This window comes from Manacus candei, unplaced genomic scaffold (assembly GCF_025592945.1).
Source record: "Manacus candei isolate 608988 ecotype Guabito, Panama unplaced genomic scaffold, ASM2559294v1 h1tg000009l, whole genome shotgun sequence".
Classification (NCBI taxonomy): Eukaryota; Metazoa; Chordata; class Aves; order Passeriformes; family Pipridae; genus Manacus; species Manacus candei.
This window is the reverse complement of record NW_026138057.1, coordinates 6,632,440-6,653,684: the sequence shown is the minus strand read 5'-3', so window position 1 is coordinate 6,653,684 and position 21,245 is coordinate 6,632,440. Positions and strand designations below refer to the sequence as shown.

The 21,245-nt window shown below is 36.4% G+C and overlaps 1 protein-coding gene across 3 annotated transcripts in view; it reads right to left on the bottom strand.

Annotated features, from left to right (window-relative positions):
• METTL15 (methyltransferase like 15) overlaps nt 1-21,245 on the bottom strand; it is a 91,958-nt gene that overhangs the window by 7,064 nt on the left and 63,649 nt on the right. For all 3 annotated transcript variants that reach the window (XM_051776821.1, XM_051776819.1, XM_051776820.1), the window contains 2 exons: nt 4,197-4,388; nt 1,966-2,144 (listed from right to left, as the gene is read on the bottom strand). In XM_051776821.1, the coding sequence (XP_051632781.1) occupies nt 1,966-2,144; nt 4,197-4,388 (371 nt within the window). The remainder of the gene's footprint in view (nt 1-1,965; nt 2,145-4,196; nt 4,389-21,245) is intronic.

Sequence of the window (21,245 nt, the reverse complement as noted above, 5' to 3'; positions counted from 1 at the left end):
ACGATCAGGCTTGCACAGAATCTGCAAAATCCAAAATGCAAGATTTTATTATTCTAATTAATATCTTATTTTTTAAAGGACGTGACATTTAACTAATAGGTCATAAATTTTATTCTGGTTAAGTCCTGAATTAGTCAGGGTTTTTTTGGGCTGTGCCACTGAGAGGTTCCTGTAGCTGTGGTCTCTGGCACTTCAGCTCTTGTTTATGTCAATAATTTCACATAAGCATATATATGGATGATAGATGAAATTAATCAAAATACATTACAGTTATCAAAAATTTTGTTAAGGTATAATCAGTTCAAAACCAGATACAATCACCATTGTTCTCCTTTGCTGGATGAATCAAACTAAATTTGGAAGAAGTTCTATGCAAAGAGGGATCAGTGTAACAACCCTAAAATTACTATAATGACTTGCATACTCCAAAAAAAGCAGACAAAACATATATATTTATTGTCTTGGTAGATGTGTGCTGGATTCACTGTTTCTGGCATGTACCCTACCTGATGCATACATGACTAATGTATCAGGAAGCTCTTCAAATATAGCAGAGAATTTAAAATGAGAACAAAAAAGTCCTTCTCATTGTCACAGAAAGTGACCATTAAGTGATGACTCACATGCACCACATTAAACATGAAGGGATCTTTAATCACTGTCTTTTATACACTAGTTTCAGAAGTTACTGAGTGGCTTGCTTACAATGTATAACACATGACATCTTTAACACAGCGATGTGGTTGCTTCAATCTCAATAATGGTATGCTGTCTTAATCAACAGTTTTTCAAAAAGCATAAGAGACACATGATAAAGCCTCAAATTACTATTTTGTGAGGTTGATAATGATGATATTAAAAACGTAAGCTTTGTAAAAGACTCATAGTGTTTTATCTCTTTGATTTTTTTAAAATTATTCGCTCCTCATATTTACTGTATTTACAGTAGGGGCTTCCAACAGCAAGCAGTGTCTTCAGATTCTTTCATCATATCAGCCAAACTTTGGGACTCAGTTGACTGGACATTTTGTTAAAGTGCCCTGACTTCTACAAATCCAAACCTTTTAATTTGTTGGTCATTAAAAGTAAGTGCCTTAAACTTCCAGTTTAAGTAACACTAATTTTTAAGAATACAGTAAATTTTTTAGGACTCTTCAGGATACTTATAAAATATTTTACACTGTTCTTAAGCAAATGTTAAATTTGGATTATCATTTTAAAGGTCTATATTGAAAGTCAGCAATTTAGACTTATTTGTGATGAGATCCAGTGATTTTCATTAATTGGTTAAAAAGAAACAAACATCCTGACATTATGCATTAGAGTGTTAATGAGCAGGATTTGTGTCTTACATTTTTCCTTGAAAATTTTCACTTGACAACACAAACGTGAAGGTTCTTGATGCAAGCACTGTTCCTGCCTAACTGCATTTTGTTCAAGTTGTTTACAGTGAGGAGCAAGTAAGATGGAGTGTTTCAATAGTCGCTTCAGGCTGATTTAGTTGACATGCACAAGGTGAAGCAAGCCATGTATTGCTTTGCTTTGTGCTTCTGATCCTTTAAAAAGACAGAAATCACTTGATTTCACTCATAATTGGAAACTGCTTTGGTACCTCCCCTCAAAATATTAAAATGCAGAAATTTAAAGCTAAATGAGGTATGACATATCTGGTATTTGAAGGTTTGTCAACAGCCAGGATAAAGAATACCCTAGGCTGCTGTCATTCTGTGGTTCAACTTCGCTGGCAAAATGATAAATCACTTCATGTAAAATCTATTATTAAACTAATTGTCAAACCACAATACAAAAAAAAAAAGAAAAAGAGAGCTGACATCAGAGCAGAACAGGCAGGATTAGATCCTGCATGATTTCAAGTACAAATAGATCCCTCTGGGACTCGGGGATTAATATTTTTTTCTTTTTTTCCCCCTCTCCTCGGCCGCTGCGGAGAATTAATGAGGGTACCTGCAACGATGCTTGCAAGCTGCTGGGTTCTGGTGATGGGGTATATGCTGCGTGCCTGCACGATGGCCGAGGCGATTTTCTTGGCGTGCCTCTCCTCCCCGTACGCCCTGAGGATGGACGCAAGCGCCTGTTGATCCAGAGCGTTCACAACATCGGCGGCAGTGGGCATGGCAGGGCACCTACGCACGAGAGCGGCCAATTAGCCCACTGACGTCAGCCTTCATTGACAAGGGGTGAAGCTTCACAGCGTTGGGACATGAAGTCAAACACACACACACACACACACACACGGCACACAAGTGCCTTTGAGGTTTTCGAATAGGAGGTGGCAACCCTGGGAAAAAAAGCTTGCACCTTTTAAATCCTTTTTTTTTTTCCGTGCCGCTCCAAATGGAGTTTGTTCCTTAACTTCAATTAGAACGGCTTTAACTTCCAAGTATTATCATGAACTACGTTTAATAAGGTGACAAGAATATTTCAGTATCGTGCTAAGATGGAAATGCTGTGTGACCTTTTTCTTCAGCCAGCTTTAGAACATAAACTGGCCTCTTACGGGTTCATTTTAGTCACCTTGCATCGTATGTTGTTTTCTAGTTAGAACTGATTTCAAGGACCTTTTCTTTCACATCCCCTGCTATGAAAACAATTGCTAATGAAAATAATTAAATCTTACTTTTCACTAAAAGGCGTAAGAATTTATATCCACGTACTGTTCTGATATAATAGAAATGACCTATACAAATTACAGGAATTACTGCAATTTAAACAGTATAATCTTCACATCTATATATCGAAATCTCTTTAACTTTGCTATTGAAATAGTTCCAAGGTATTTTATGAACATCATCTATGGGTTTACTAATCAAACGAAACATATAAACCACTTAATAAATTCTCTTCTAAAAAGACATGATTTAGCAGAAAATTTTTCAGGCATTTTTTACTCCTCTGCAGTATCTTACAAAAGATAACAAAACTTAGAGGCAAGTAGTATCATAGCAACAACCATAGTGTAAGGCTTTTGTTATGCCTCAGGTACCCTTTGTTCTTATGCTCGTGTTCAATGTATGTTTTCTCATGATGCATCAGGCTTATATTTAAGCCTGGAGTTCAGATTCTTGAAATCTGAGGACTGAATCCCAGGAGGATCACGGGAGCATTTTTGCACAAAACCAGAAAAAGCAAGTATCATGAAATTTGCTGCGTTAAGACATAACATTAACGTGGTAAGCCAATTCCTTAGAAATTGGGGCTTCCCTTTGGCTCTCTGTGAGCAATGAAAAAAGCAAACGGCACTTCTTAAGACTCCAGGTCCATTAAAACACCAAGAAAAAACCCTGTCATTCTCCCAGTATTGCATCATGCAATAACAGCCAGCATCTATACAAGAGAGATCTTTGGTTGCTCATGTAAAAAGCAAAATGCTTCAGAAATACATCAGCTTGTTTGAAAACGATAACCACTGCATAAGTAGAAATTATCATTCCACCACTGATTTTCATGCTCTTGAAAGTACTTAATACCAGTCCAAATAGTTTAAACACAGGTGGTTTATTCAGTAATCGTTAATTTGACAATTAAGTAAACCTGATGTGCCTCCCACACAATGTGAAAGGAAGCTTATGATTTTGCTAAGGGAAGCTTACAATAAATCTATGGGCAGGGAAAACAACATTATACTAGCGTGCTAAAAGCAATGTAGCAATCTGATTTAAAATGGCAGATATAATAGACAGGGGTTTGTTTATTTATTTATTTTAGATTGCATTCCTTTTAGAGAGAAGCAACTGGGTAAGACGGTCATTGCACAAAAGAAGGACACTGCCCCTTTCCTGAGGAAGCAACTGAAACTGCTCCAGTGAAGTTTCCACAAACAGTAAGCGTGGCAGGAAAGGGACTGCAGTAAGAAGTTGTGTGCCTGCAGATCAAGTACAGGCTGAGAAACTGTGGAAATAACAGGCCTCTGAAAGGGAGATGTCCCAGGTACACAAAAGTTACTGGTTTAATTACTCATCACGGGAACTTTCCCCTTATTTCAAAGGAGGTAAAGATGATAACCAGGGCTGAGCACTGAGACGGAAAAAAGCTTTTTGGGAAAAGAAAAAAAGTATACTCGTGCAAAACTGGATGTGGTTTGATGATGGGAATTCTTCAGTTTAAAGGGAAATGAAATGCACAGGGGTTGCTGAGCAGACAGTTTTTGAGTTTCAAGAAGAAATATTATCGGGTACCTGTCACTATCCATCCTCATGTCCAAAGGTCCATCCTTCTGCAGGGAAAAACCTCTTTCGGGTGTATCAAATTGCATGGAAGAACAGCCAGCATCCAGGAGAACTCCATCCAGAGTCCCTGGCTCAACCCCAGACGAGAGTAACAAAGCCTCTGACTGGCTAAACTGTCCTAGAAGAGGTTGAATCTGTTTCCTGTAAGAAAGTAACAAATAAATAGCTTCGAGTTTAATTATAACAACACAGTCTCTCCCCCTTACATAGCAGGAATTAGATAATAGCACTCAACCTGCCTCAGAAGCAATAGGGCTATTCTCAAAGTAATAGTTCATGTACTTTTCATATGCCAACATTGAAAACTGGTCCAAACCACCCCTCGGTGACTGCTTGAGCTTCTTTAACTCTTTACTCCCTTCCTGTTTGATCTCAAAAAAAAATGGAAATCTGATTAAAATTTAATGTTTTCAGTATGCAGGAACTCAAAGGACACCTTTCAGCAGGAATGCCCTGACCACCAAGGTATCTGCCCTGCTAAGCAAGGCCCTCAGTCAAGTGAGCACAAAGTCCAAAAAAAGAAGGAACAGATATTGGACCTAGAGAAGCAGATAAGATGGAACAGAACCGCACAACCTTGTGGTTAATATGTACCTACCAGGGAAAACATCCCAAGTTCCTGCCATGGGACAAACACCTTCTTAGTGGTATTTGCCATTTTAAAAATAAATGGGCAAATGAGGTGCACTGGATCATAAGCAGGGAAAAACACTTCAGTGTAGTTTGCATTCAGGCACCTAATCACTAGGGAGAGTAGTTTTACATGCCCTTTTGTGCTTAGTGTTCTTTCTTAGATTTAAAATGGTTCTTGCTTAATATTCCCATAACGAGACAGAAAAGTGGCATGGCAAGGGAGAAGATGACAAATCTGCCTCCCCACATGTTCCAGTGTCCAACTGCACTGAGGGTGGTTGGGCACTGGGAACAGGCTCCCCAGGGCAGTGGTCACAGCACCAAGGCTGACAGGGCTCAAGAAGCGTTTGGACAATGCTCTCAGGCACATGGGGTGACACTTGGGGCTGTTCGGGGCAGGGTCAGGAGTTGGACTTTGATGATCCTTGTGGGTCCCTTCCAACTCAGGATATTCTGTGATTCTACGATCTCTGAGGTGTCCAATGACTTCTTGAGTGTCTAAACCTGGATTTTTGATTTTTGCTTACATATAAGGTGACTTACAATTATGTATTTTATCTGCCTCTCAAAATCTCAATGAATTTTACAGATTTGAAAAGATTAGCCAACGTGTTGCTGCATTTTTAAGCAGTACCTGCAAAATACAACATATTTCTGTCTCTACCAAGAAGCCACTGCTTCCAGTAGAGAGAAACAGTTCCTTTAAAAAGAAGACATTATAAGCCCAACCATATGGAAGAACGTTCAGCCCCACAATGTTCTCCTCGTTAGAGCAGAACTACTGAACGTAGCACAAAACCCAGGAAACAGTGTGAATGAACAAATTCCATGAGGGATATCATGATCACACACACAATTTCGAATTGATTACTGTCCAGCACATAACTGAATACATCTACTCAGCTTAATAAGAACTGACAGTTCCTGAAAAGCACAATGATCCACTTAACATATTTAAACCAATTTAAGCTACATAGTTATAGTTCTGAGATTGTATTTCCCCTCAATATAATCAGAGGAATTTTCTTAAAAATCTGTAGCACTTTTTCCAGCTGGGCAGTGTTTCTAACTTTATGGTTCATGCAAATGAATGAACTTTAAAATTCCATATGTGGGACACGAAAATAAACGAGACCTAGGAAAAAAGGTAAATTGCCATTGTCTGGTTGCCCAGTAGACAGTACTCCATGTCAGCAGCTCTGAACTAGTGCTCTACTATGTGTTACCAACATATCTGAAAAATTATTCTGAAAAATATTTATTTATTGCGAGACGTTTTATTACATTTCTTTAAAACGGTCACAGGCATGTGGATAACTAAGATGTTCGGGACAGCTTTTGATCTGTGGCCTGCCAAACCTTTGTGATTAGAAAAACCTAATTAAAAAAGAAGAATATTTGAAGTAAGTTGAAATTTACTCTTCGGTAGAGAGATGCTTCAGCTGGAAAATATTTTGGAGTTTGCAAATGTTTTGGAGATTGAAAGATAATTAGGCTGACATTTTGATGTCATACTTTCAGCTGTGTGAAATTATAGCTTCTGTACATAAGGTGTTTTGTTATACACTGCCTTGTGTGTACCAATAGTGCATATAGGCATCTTGGTGAATATAATTCCTTACTAAAACCAGATGGTTTTTATGAGTTTATAACGACTATATCGCAATGGTCAGGCCAGTTCTCTGAATTCCTGTTTCTCTGTGGAACAGAAGACACAATTTTAAGCATCTTGGCTATCTCATACACTTCAATTAATCAAACCAAGTACACAACTATGAAAGATTTATTACCTTATGAAAGGAAATACAAATATCAACTCTTTTTTAGACAGGATAGTAACAATGATGATAATGATGACAAGGACTAATCTATTAGATTATAAGCATGACACATTTATTTAAAGTAAAATATTTTACCAAGCATTCTAATATGAGAACATATTAGAACATAATAAAACTCTTTTCTAGCCTACCACTCTTTATGCCTATGTCCAAATAAAAACTGCCTCTTACACACATGATTTTCTCTAAAAATTCCTACTTTAGCCTCAACTTCCTTTTGCCTTCAGGTTTTTATTTACATCATCTGTAAATTCGCTTTACAGAATAACCTCAAATAAATAATAAATGATAAACTGTTAAATAATAAACTACGTTGAAAAAAAAATTTCTATTTCCTGGAGTCACATGCCTTCTGCTCTACCCAGGTATGCAGAATTCATTCCACCTTCTTTTTCTCTAGTGTTTTCTTTGGGCAAAAGAAGATTTATGTTCTATGACCACACTTACCGAGGGTGAAAATCTGTTATAGAGAGCATTGTAATCATTTTAGGCAATCTTTGAAGGTTACAATTTAACTAAATCCAATTGTCTTGCTTAGGAGAAAATATTTAAACTTAGTACTTGAACAGCACTTTACATATTCAGAATATTTTAGAAACGGAAAACAACTGCGAAGAGCTTTTAGCTTCTCTCTTATAAATGGAGAAACAAAATTTGCAGGGTTTAATATTTAATGACTTGAAGATACCAATGCAGAAATCTAAGACAATTTCAGAGATTATGGTCTGAGGATGTAAAAAAGCAGAAAATTCCTGTCATGTTAGCTCTCATTTGGGGTGTGTCTGTATGGGGTAATAGCATGGTAATTGTTTGATAAATTCCCAACTGCTACAGACAAGCAATCTCTAACTTCTCAATATATTCAACATGCTCACTCCCTCTTTATTAATCTTGACATTCTACAAGAAAACATTATCTAAGGTTTTAAAAGAACACTGGGAACATGGACAAAACAGCCCATTTTATGAAGAACAAAAAGTTATTTCAGCTGCTACATACGTCGTTGGGGCCTTAATACATTTTCTTGCACAGCAACTTCAAAAGCTTGCAGAATCCTTGGAAAATAACACAGTTGGAAAACAAACAGAATGTTGGGTTCAGGGTCCTTTGTTCAGGTCATTACACAGTATTTTATTATATTTTACTATGACACATAGCACAGTAATTCTGCTAGACAGCACTCCATCCACACTTCTCAACTATATGAAAGAGCAGAATGACAAAGAGTTCAAAGTCTCCTAAAGTATTTCAGGCTCTACAGATTTCAGTTAATCTCTGGTTTTTACATCCCTTTATAAAAATATTTATTTTTTATTTTACTAAGTTGAGAGGGATAAACACAGGGAAAAATTAAATCTGAACATAGCTTCTACAAAATAAACGAAATCTTTTCTCTCATCTAATTTTTCTCCCTTGTCACAGAGACTGATGTGACATCAATCATTCCAGTAATTTCACAGAAATGTGTGATTATGCTTTGATGGCGCTTTAGCATTTTTTTATGTTTAAATAATAATACTTGCTCTTGATCTTTCACTGTTGCTCCACTTACAAATTCTATGTATGAATACATAGAAAGCCATGATGACGACGTGTCAACAGTGAAAACCACCTCCTACTCAACCAGAATTAATGGTTTCTTCGAGAGAACCGGAAGAAAAAAAGTTTCTCAGCCAACTCTTGCCACTGCACATCAAACAAGGAGACCAACCTGGTGCTTTGATTCTCTGCTGAGACTCCACCAGGGGTGCCAAGTAGCACCAGCTGCAAGGAGGATATTGGTGCAGACTTGGTTTGATGTCACTGACTCACCTCACCCGGGTCATTCTGCAGCTGCCAGAGAGCTGCGACTTTCACTCACGGCTGCACTGCTTCAGGCACACCCAGGAGCAAAATACTCTGCTTGTAAATCCCTGGAACTTTCAGCATCCTACCTGGAAATTGCTGTGAGTGTTATCCTTCCTCAGTGTAACACCCATCTCAGAAAACGTACCTGGGCATTCTGTAAAAAGTTCTAAATTACCTTTGTCAAATGGAAAACTGGCATGGGCTTCGTGCTTGCAAAGGGAAAAAGTAAAATCAAAAACTGTAACATCTATCAGCTTATAAATGAACCCTGTCATTACATTCCTAGATTTATAAAAAAATTAATGACAGATCTAAAAAAAGGCCCAATTCAGTCTAGGCTGGGTTTTGTGCTACAAAACTACAAACTCAAATCTCAGCCACTGATTAACAAAGACCTGAAAAAAGGAAGAAGAACACGTAAAAAGCAATTTCCATAGAACCAAGTTAATACTTTCAAATTTGAGGGCTATAATAATAATTTTACTCTGTGTGTTGGGATCACAGAAATGTGATTATAGGTATTTTTAAACTGGTAAACATTTACTTACCATGTGTTCCCACTCAAGAGTAGGGAACACTTAAAAGGTATGCATACATTTGAAGGCTCAAATACTTCTCTGCATATAACTTGAAGACATCACAACGAAAAAAACCCCAACAAACCCCTCTTTTTGTATTGACCTATTGTTTAGTAGAACACTAAACACCTTACACTGTCAGAACTGCTATCCCAAAAGTGAAAATGCTTGCCTTTTTCTGTCTCCTCCTGTCAACTGTCTACCTCTCTCACACAAACCCTTATGAAACTAGTTACTTCCTGCTTCAATTGTTCTTCTCTAGCTCCCAGGAAAACTTCCTCTCCTCATTACCCTATAAAACAGTGCAATCCTTTACTGCTCACATGTCATTGACTCCAAACCCCCCAAACTGTTTCTAACAACCTCTCAAGTGTACCTGTGAGATATGTCAGGATGGCTCAAAACAGATTGCTCATTATTTTAATGTTCATTTTTACTTCTGTATGAAATATGCACTCCACTGTTCTGTCCACTAACACAATTTCTATGTTAAAAACTGCTGCAGGAACTATAAACACCGTTTCAGCAGAAGGAAAAGATACAATTTTTTAACCAATAGCACAAGTATCACAGATTACTTCCACTGAGCACCTCCAAAATCTTACCGTATTAGACATCTTCCACAGCAGGTATGTTAAATCCCATCAAAAACAAACATGAAAATTTAAGTTCCTAACGAACAATGTTTTCCACTAAATTACAGATTAAGAATGCAATTCTTTTCCCTTTGGTGGGAAAACAGAACACTAATAGAGTAAGACTAGCGATCGTTGAGGCAAATTTCAAAATTACATGCCCCACCAAAATTTTGAGCAAGTGTATTTTGTAGTTTCACAAGTCACACAAAGCTTTGCTGCATAATGAGAGCAACTGATGTTATTTTATGCAATTGTGACTAGCCAGAGTTAAAATCCTTGTTATAAAATATGTAATATTGTTAAGCGTGCCATCTTTATTACATAATATATGCAGAATATGTAATATGCTGTCATTGTTCAGATGTGCAAAAAACCCAAGCGATCAGAATGATTTGCTTGTTGTTCATAAGACATAACAGTTCAGAGGGTAAGACACCATCCTCAGAAGAGTCATAGATATTTCTCTGACTTTACCTTGGCCCATCTGGGGATGTCACTTTAAGGTACATGTTAGTTTAGCCTTCACAGCAATAGGACAGCCCAGTCTTACAAGGATCAGCGGGCACAAGCAAGAATAGCTGAATACACGTGTTGTTACCTCAGCACTACCAAACATCCATCGTGACCCTCAGCTTCACTACCACTGATTTTCACTGCCCTGTCAGAACCAGGATGTATGTATTACATACACCAATGAATCTGTCTGTTATTTCACCTCTATTACTTTAACAAGTAGTGCAAGAAGTTTTGTTGGACTCGTAGCGTTTCCACTGATGGTTTGCACCATCACGGTGAATGTTCAACTCATCATTCAAGTTCTAAGATTATTTTTCACTGTAAGAAAAGATAGCAAAGCAACTTTTCTTAGAGTTCATAAATCTTAATAATTATATGCTTATTCTTTCTCTATTAACATCTTAACAGATATGTTTATCAAAATTGCCCCTCCATTCCCCAACAACCCGCATAAAAATTGATACTTTCACTAAAGACATAATGGAATTTCACTGAACTCAAAAGAAGCGTTGCTACTGGCCTTAGAAGGAAGAAAGGTTCTGTCTAAATCAGTTGCCAAAACCCAGGAGATTTCAGAAAGAAATTCTGGATATACACCAGCAAGTCAAAAACTACAAATTGATATCAGGAACACAACAGCTGTGTATAAACATGTTTCAGCCCATGAATATAAGAATACCAAAATTTGTAGCAACAATCATCATAGATAGATTTTTTTTCAACATGAAGGGAAGAAGCAGATCACAACAGTTTTTCCCAGTATTAGCACCCAGTCTCAGAGGAATCTGAAATTATAATTGAGGGTTGCAAACCGGGGACAAGGCACACAAACAGATTTATCATGCAAACAGCTTTACTAATCAATTACTGATTGGTTGTGATCAGCTATGTATAACGACCAAAATACCATATATGAAATATTACAGTTTAAAAAGACAAGAACTCGTCTCTCCTGTATATTAAACGAACAGAACAGCATACTTTCTCTAATAACTGCTTTCCCACCCTGCAACATTTTGGTTTCTGCTGTCTGAATATATTTCTACCTTACCTAAATGAGTAATTAATTATTCTTCCTTTGACAAACTATTTCCTTGTTTGAAACAGTAGTTAAACCTTAGAACACTGAGGGTAAATATATCGAGCATCAAGAATTTATTACAAATTAAACAAGGATCTTTTTCTTCCTTTCTGTCATTCTTATCTAAGCTCTGTCATTGAAGAACATGTCTATGTTCTTAATTGACTCCCACCTTAAGCATTAAGCTGTCTGCCCATCACTGGCACAGCATCACATCTCTCAGTTACACGCTCCTAATTGTGGGAAGGAGAAATAGGAGAAGCAGAACACAAGAGGAATGCAAATAAGGGCAGAAATTAAGTAGGGGCATCACTCAGCTAAAAATTACAAAAGCCACAAAATTTTGCTCGCTCTTCTGTATCTTTGCTTGTACCAGGTCTTACCCTTTTTGAGACAAGGAAACAAGAACTGTGTATAAAATTAAAAATACAATCACGTCATGCTTTTAAATGAGGGCTAACATTCATTATTTTGTTCTCTATTTCTTTCCTGGTAGTTTTTAGCATGCTCTTCTAACTACCAGTGAACACCAAGCATTAAGTTTTCAAAGAACAAGCCCACTATTTCATTACTCACTAGTCAGCTCATAGCCTACATAAGTAAACTTAACATCTTTTTTGCCATTTCACTTTATACTTAACTATATGACTTTTCATCTGCTGCTTTGTAAGGTTCTACAGTTCTTCAGAATAAATCTTCATTTTCACTGTATTAGGTAACATAGCCTAATCAACAATCAGCAGCAATTATGCCAGCAATTTACTGTCTTATTTAGATCATTTATGAATAAATAAGTTGCATGCCCTACTCACATATCCTTGTGGTACTTCACTGGTGAGCTCATTGATTTGAAATGAGATCAGTGGCCCCAAAAACCAGGCAGAAAAACCTACACCAGAAGACTGTTTTGCTTCTACTACCCATTCTTTACACAACTTTACCCTGTTAAATCCTACTTGTCACTTCTGTATTTACAAACTGCAAAAATTTGTTTGACATTAAAAAGCACTTATAATCAAAATTAAATCTATATTTGTTTCTCATAACATTGCAATCCATTCCTGGAAAGAAAGTAACGTGCTTAATCCTACTAAAGATTATAACATTTATACACATATTTAAAATGGAGTATTTTACTGGTTCATCAAATCAAAACCTCAAGAAAGTCATGATTTTCAAATACTGCATATGAAAAGTTAGGCACATCCCTTAAGATAACAGACCTTAGTTACACTGGTAAGCATTAAACTCTGAAAAACTACTAAAGTTCCACAAAGGAATAGAATATTAACAACTGTAAGAATGCTGATGATTTAAAATGCTGTCTTAAAACACAGTTCAGCAGCAATTCACTTTCCCAGCAACCTTGACCTTTTTTCTAGTTTAAAAATTTCAATTTCAGAAAGCAATCATAAGAATAAAACTAGTTTGTTTAGGAACCATTAACATCTTGCTGCTCTGTAGACACCACCTTGTTAAGCATCCATGTAGAATCATACGGCCAATTCTATATTAAATTCTAATTTCGTTATCTCACCTTGTAATAAAATTGGAGAAATTTAAATTAATTTCACCACTGACAATCTTTCCTGACAATCAGTGTTTTCTGTACTGACATTTTTACTTCATACAAGTCATGAGATGCTGCATTCAGATGGACTTCCCTCTGACATAATGAACATCCAGAAATTATGCAAATTATCTTTTAAGTATAAGAAATAATAATTAATGGTTTTAGTGAAATACTCTAGTTTCAACAATGTATTTTTAAATGCATAGAGACTACATGCACAGTCTAATTATTTGCCACTGCAGATGACAACACAGGGTCTGAAGCTGTAAGTATTTGGAGAAGTAAGAGAACATTTAACTGAATAATGTTTGGCCCTGAAAGCATACACTCAGTTTTAAATTACTGCTCTGGTTCTCTCTACTGGGATAATATATACAATTGAGATAAATAAAAAATTAAAAAAAAAAAATCAAACAAACAGATAACAGCCCCATTTGTGAAACAAGACAACATCCAGAGGTAAAAATATAAAAAGCAGTGAGTTGGCTCCACCAAATATGAAAGTTAACCAAACTGGTACATAATCAACGGTTAAAAAAATATCATATAGAAGAAATAATATGGAAGTGTACAAATGTGACTGGCAGGCTATGAGAACAGAAGCTGTTGCAAAGCTCCCTTTAAACTATGATGAAACATGATCCTTACAAACCCACAAGCAAAAAAATATTTGCAGTCAAGTTTCTAAGCTAGAAGAGGCAATGTCAATCAAGTCAAATCTGTTGCATGTCCTCCAGGAAAGGATGACAAAGTTCCTACGAAAAGGACCCAAGAGAAATGGGATGAGTTCAACAGCATCACGTGTGAAATTATGTACTGAAGGCCTGAATAAAAACCTTGCACAAGCTGGGATCTCATCATCTGGGAACAGCCATGAAGAAAGGGAACATGAACTTTTACTTGACCACAAAATGAACAGCGAACAGTAGCAGGAACACAGCTGTGGAAAGGGAAACAAAACCCTATAATAAATCAGAAGTCCAAACTGGAACAGAAAAGTATGAATGGTAAGATGTTATCCAGAGCATGGTGTGCCATTATGGGAGCCTCATCTAAAAGAGAACAACTCAAAGGGGAACTGGCACAGAGAAGCTCAAATAGGATGAGTAGAAGTGAGAGTCATTATTATGAGATGAGAGTATAAAAAAAACACCCAGACTTGTTTTGCATACAAAAAAGAAGGCCAAGAATAGATGTTAATATTCTACAGCAAGTATTTTAAATGCCAAGGAGAGAAAAGAGCTAATAGATATTAATAAACTATTAGTTAATTTTAGTCGACTAAAATTAAATTAGGTAACTACTTTAACTGGAAATTTAAAGAAAGTTTCATATAATGAAAGATTAGACTCTAGAATAGCTTGAACACTGCATATAGAACTCCTAATTACTTTTAAGACAGAGCACAGTGAGGGAGATTAAATTATCCAGTGGCCTGTAATACCATGCAATTGGATTCAGTGATATAGAAGTCTCTCATAGCATGTTTATATTTGAACAGTGATTGTAATTCTCCATTGAAAAGTTCACCCTGAAAATGTTTACATAAACTTATCAAGACATATACACATTACACATTTTACATGTGTATAAACATACTCCAACCTAAGAATAACTTACCCCTTAGGTATAAACGATTCATTTTATTTTTAGAAAACCCTAAACTGAATGCATAAATACAACATTGGCACTGAAAAAGCTTCTTTCTTTTAATTTTTCCCCAAAGTGCTTGCTGGGGATTTTTTAACCAAGTATAACTGGTATTGACTAGGAACTGCTATTTGTCTGACAGCAAACTCAAAAAAGACACTGCTCTCAGATAAAATTATTCTTAGTTTGTTTTGGGTTTTTGTTTTTTTTTTAATTCAGAAGATGAGAAAGCAACTCCCAAAACTTTTGCTGCCACAAAAGGATGATTAGGATCCTGAGGTCAACAACTTTTGATCACTACTGAAGGAGAAGTTCAGTGTCTGTGTTTCCACAGAGAGTAATAAAATAGTCTAAAGGCATTAAATTAATGCGATAGAAAAGGAGAGTTTTGCAATACACTAAAAAGAAACCCCCAAACAAATCCAACTTACTCCAGTGGTATTTTAAGTATATTTCTATCCATCTAGAAAAAAGGAGAATGAGTACATCTAAAAAGAACATTTTAACCTTTTGCTCCATGGCTTGGAACTTTGTAGGTTGTATTTCTCTACATTTATGAGTAGTTTTTCATCTGTTTAGCAGCTGATTCCTCAATCAGACAAGTACTTTCTTTTGTATTACCAGCTTTATTAAAGGCTAAGATCTTATAAGTAAAGTAATTACAGGTACTTTCCACATCAAGAAGAACCCTTTGAGAGGCCAGAAAATACACAACACGATCTTGACAGCCTTCAGAAAACAAGTCTACTTAGGTATTTATTTAAAGTGAAGTTTCCCAGAACTGGAATTAGGTAAGAGTCCATTTGATCCACAAATCTTCAGACTGTTATGGAGAATTTTTTTTTTTTTGAAGTGCCAGGTTCTTGCCTGGGAATCACAGAACCAGACAATAATTTGCAAAAGAGACCTCCAGAGATCTTCTAGTCCTGCCCCCTGCTCAGTGCAGGTCTAATCAGATGGGCTGCTCAGGGCCAGGTCCAGTTGAGCCTTGAACACCTCCAAAGATGTTCCACAGGCTCTCCAGGCAACCTGTTCCAATACTAGCACCCTTATGGCAATTTTTTTCCCTACAAAATCTAACTGGAATTTCCTGCCTTTTAACTTGTGTCTCAGAAACTCCAAAAGACTCCAGACCTTTGGCAGCCCTTCAGGCAGGTGAAAAGCTTTAGTGCAAATTCTTCGTAAAGTTGGTAAAGGGTTTTAAATTATTAAAGTCTTCAAGAATAGTATAGATCACTGATGCAGTTTTTAATCTTTTTTCCCCCCAGAATTATCAGGACAAACTTGAAATTAAGATATAGCAACTGTGTATATAATTCAATTATAAAACAAGTGTAGTTTGACACACCTCTGAAGATTCATTCTTGGTTATGTTTTGTCACACAGAAAACTAAACAATTATTCCTTAGTTATTTATATATTTACTGCAAGCAGGTTCATTTTCCATATCAGGCTAGTAACATATGACTTTGAGTTTTTGATGCTGGATTCTTGGCAGGATATAAAATAATTGCTCATCGTTACCTGATGACATGAAAAATTTAAGAATCAAGCTGTAAACACAAGCTGGTTTAGAGCTCAGTATTTTTGCACATTCTCAAAATTGCTGATTTTTCAGTTATAATATGGCTTCCCTTTGGAAGTGTCAGTAAATGGAATTTCATTGCTCTCCATTTCCTGCAGTACTTTGTTAGTAGAAAAATTCATTACTGAGTAGAATAATCCTCTTTGGAAGAAAGTCTAATTTTTGTTACTATACATATATATTTGTGTTCCCATTCACAAGCTGGACTACTTAAATCATTGCAAATATGAATACCAGCACTCCAAGTGAAAAAAATAATCTTTTATTTTGAATAAATGTCTCTTTGCCATGGTGAAAACATAGGGAATTCATTAAATTCTTCAAAATACACTAGATGGCTCCACTGGTGTTCCTACAACGTGCTCTGGTAACGTTTCAAATCTCCCACAGGAGTTACTAAAGAAACACCTTCCTATTTCATTTCAGCAGGATAATGTCTTACCTAGAGTATACTCTTCCCTAAGGTGGCATACCATAACATTAACTCCATTTGAAAAACTTCTATAAAAGCAACTTAAAAGACACCATGTTTCCAATAAAGAAACATCAAATAAAATCAAACAGAATTCAACTGAACCACGCACCAGAACTCATTAACGTCAGGACACGCAAACCTTTGGTTTCGCTCTGCAAAGCACTGCCATGAACCTGGTGCAGTAAATTCCATCCCCACACACCACCTGCAATATCAATGACTTTCCTGTTATATTCACAGTATGGTTATTAGATTTGTTAGAAAGTATATAGCTCAATTTGATTTCTAAAAGTAATCCTCAAGTGATCCCAGAGCTATTGTTCCGCCTTACAAAAGAATCTAGAAACTATTGCCCAAAGAACTCCCTCTGTGAGTCTGACTGCTCAGCATTCACACATTTGGGCTGACTTCTCCATGTAAAGCAGTTCTGATGTCATAGTCCTTTGGTCCATAAAACGAGTGAGTTATCTGATATACAGATTAACACCTTACAGACAACTCCGTCTGTTGGAAAGATTATCAGAGAGTTCTGGTTTTTAGATGTGGGGATAAAAGACATGTTCACTTCATTACAGCTGGTTTGCATCATGCTTCTTACAGAGAAGGAGCTGAGCAAAACAATGCAGGCAAAGGCTTAAATCTTGTCAAAAACATATTGGGGTCTTTTCAAAATATGTTCCTCATCATTTATCTTTATTGCTTGTTTACCTGATACCACCTCTCTGTGGATCCCTCTGACAAACACCAAAGTCTGTCCAAAGTGAAGAAAAGAGTAGAAGCACATTGTGCACAAAAGGGTCTGGCATGGCATCTTTATAGATGTATCCACTAGGAAAAAAGGCAAATCTTTTTACAGTATAGTTAGCAAAAGTCTGATAAACAAAATTAAGAGTCAAGTGTTCCATGAGTCACAGAACTAATCAGGTATCACCTGAAGTACTGGGCCAAATTTTACAGCAAGTGCTTTAAAACAAGTAGTCAACAAGCTGAAGGAGATCTAGAGACCAACAAAAAAGTGTTTAGAAAACATGACTCATATGGAAACACTGAAAGTTGTGCTTTGGTTTGTTTTTCTTTCTGGATAAGAAGGCTGGAGGGGATCTGATGGTTATCTCTATAAGAAGTTATTAAAAAGATGTCAGTCTTCAGACATTCTCCATGCCAAGCCAGTGCAAGTCAAGGAATACTTGACTGAAGTGGCAGCAAAGTAGCTCTGAGCTACACATTAGGAAAAATTCGTTATGTATAAACCACAAGAAATCACCAAGACATATTATTTATGCAATTCCTGTTATTTAAGAACATTTCTAAGAAGAGGAAAGGAAAGCACTGTTTTGGAATTCCAGAAGTATATTACATTTTGGGTCAGTTTTACGATTTATTGACACTGTTTAAACCCCACGTTTCTAACATACGTGATTTATTTTATTTGAATTCCCTTTTGAAAATCATTCAGGGTTGAAGTTGTTTCATTCCTAAGTTTGAGTAGGAAATCTGCAGTTAAATTTAAAGTTGCTAACATCACGTCTTAGAAAAAGTGGCTGATCAAATTTTTTCCTATATCATTCCATTCTTTCTTCTGTCTTATCTCCTGATACTTCCAAGACTGCATCAGGGGTTCTTTATCATGGATTTATTTCTTTGTACTAGAAATACAGGCAGAAGGGCCCCCTTCACACCCTTTTCCCTGCAGTCAACAGTTTCCCAAGTATGACTTCTGAAAGGCAGAGACCATAATGCCTACTCTTTTCTGTCTGTTGTAAGGTGGTATTCTGCATTGACTAAGCAGATTTTGGATATACAGAAACCTTTCTTCTTGAGTCTGCAAAAGTCATCTTTGACTCTTCATCCTTCAGTATCAGGAGTGTCAAAGTATCTCTCTAATCAACTGAAGTTTATATAAAACATATACATATATATATATATACATATATATATACATATATATATACATATATATACATATATATAAAACCTCCTCAGAAACATTACAAGAAGGATATAGATAGCTGGTACCCTTGCCCATGGGGAGGGGTTGGAATTAGACAATCTTTAAGGGTCCCTCCCAACCCAAACCATTCTATGAGTTATTATTTGTTTTCTTTTTTTTAAAAAGGGTATAACATACAGAACCCACACTTTTTTTGAAATTGAAAATTTTAGCTCAAAGTTGAACACATGAACATAGATGTTACAAATAAAAAAAAAACCCCAAGAGGCTCTGGACAGCACAGAACTGTCTGAAGGGACCAGCACACACTTAAAAGCATTTTCACTGATTGATTTCATGCTGAAGTGGACAGAGAGGTGCAAAGCCATGGTACTTTCCATGGCAACTGCAAGAGATGCCATATATGTACTTCTGCTGTAGAGCAAAAGATGAAGCAAGACTGAAACGCAGAGCCATGCACAGGTTTGGTATTTTTCCCCTCTGTACAAAGGACCAAAATCTGTCTTTCACTCAATACATTCACCTTGAACTAGACAGCCTGATGACATATCCTGAAGACACAACTAAAGCTCTTTCGAGGCTATCCCTGATTTTCCCACAAGTTTTAACGAGGCTGTTGAATGGTCAACCGATGTTTAATTTCTGTTCTTTGCCATTTTGCCTGGCACATTCCACATTTGCATCTCTTCCATTCATTTCACCTCTGACTCATATTATTCCCCTTTAAAATGCCCTACTCCCTTCAATCATGAATTATTCAAATCACTTGTCCTTTTGGCATTTTTCTGATGCTCCATTTTTCTCAGCATAACTTACACACAGCTCTTGTCTTCTAGATTTGCTTTTTACCCTTCAATTGCTATATTTTTTCAATTGTCCATGTTTTCATTAATTTCCTGCTCTCTTCCATATTCTTCCTCACTGCTTCTCTACAAAGTAGCAATGCAATCCTACAGGTATTCTTGAGACATAATAATTGCCATGGTTCAGACAGAACAACGAATAGATGTTTACCTCAGAAAATATCACTTAAAAAGCTTCTCCTATTTCCTAGGGAAAGAAATTCTCATTTACCAATGTACAACCCAAGTAGTTATGAGCCAGGCTTCTTCTCCACTATATTGACAGAGATCAAATTGAATATATTCACGTTCATTGCAAACAAATCCCACCTAAGTGATATGAAATCACTGAAACTTTACAATTCTGCACAAATGAACATTAACCTCTTTTCAGCTCATTACACATAACCCACAGTTTTACCAACCAGCAATTGAAGTTAGAGGGCTGAAACACTGACTTGTATGTACAATTCAGTTCTTCCCAAAAAGCTTTCCACTACAGTACCTCACCAACTGGACTTTAAATAATCACCTGTGAATCTTGCATGTCTAATTTAATCTAGTTTCTGGTGAAATGGCAAATGTAAAAAAAAATACAATCCATCTGAAATTAATTTGTGGATCATCACTGTTATATACTGTTCTTCTCTTACATCCTTTGTTGATTCCTGTGACAATTAGAATATACTGTGTCTGACTTACAGATACTCAGTTTTAAAGGTTTATGTAGTGTACTGAAGGAGATTAATATTCTCAAGGAGATTAATATTCTCAAGGAGATTAATCTAAAAAGCTAGCATTTTTGATAAAGGTACCTGATTTTGGGGGGTAAGGGAATGCTGAGGAAAAAAAAGGAATTAAAACCATGGTGAAATCATGCAACTACTGCCTGTATTGTAACAACATATGAGTAAGGAAATTACTGGTTTAGGTCTTTCACAAATCCATATTGGCCTTACAAGTAGTTCCTGCAGTGAAAATTTCTTCATTCAAGAAGTTTAGCTCCTGATTAGAAAAACCCTGCATATCAGAGATGTCTGCATTATAGCTATATGGATTTTGGAGACTGCAAAAGCCCAAATAAAAATTCATTTTGAACAATTACTTCAGAACTTTACAAAACATTAATTTCATTTTTTTACAGGACATTCTCCAACAGATCTTTTCCCTGATTCTTGCATGTGCAGTAGCAAAAGAAAGTCTATAATCACTATTCAGATATCCAAAAATGACTGTTCCAAGTATTGCCTAAATATCTGCAAACTACCAGCACTCAAAAAAGGCAGGTAAAATATTTAATTGTAATTTTAAAGATGGATAATTTTTAATTTTAATATTAGACTGTAATTCTTAAATTTGAGATTTAAAGTAGCTTTTCATTTTTCAGAAGTAGTCAGCCTTGTATTCACATTCCCAGTTAGGTACCTGTACAGAAGGAACAAACAGATAGCTTCAAAAGATGTATATTCCAAGAAGAGAAGACTGCTAATGATCTCCCTCATGAAGCTCAAAAGCATAAACAAGTGGTCTCTCCACCACAGAAGTTCTTTAAAGAGAATATTGAAAGGATCATACAGGAAGGCAACGGCATTTTTTGATGTTTTAGACTTTGCTTTCTCATGCCATGGCAGCAACTCCACAGTTCAGAGTGAAGATTCAGACAGATGCAAAAAAACCGTGCACACAGGAGTAACCAACAAGGCTACTCACTTTCTGGAAGACTTCATGTCTCCTTCATGCAGTTATTTAGGCAATAAAATCCTTTCTCCCTCTCTAGTTGCCTTCTT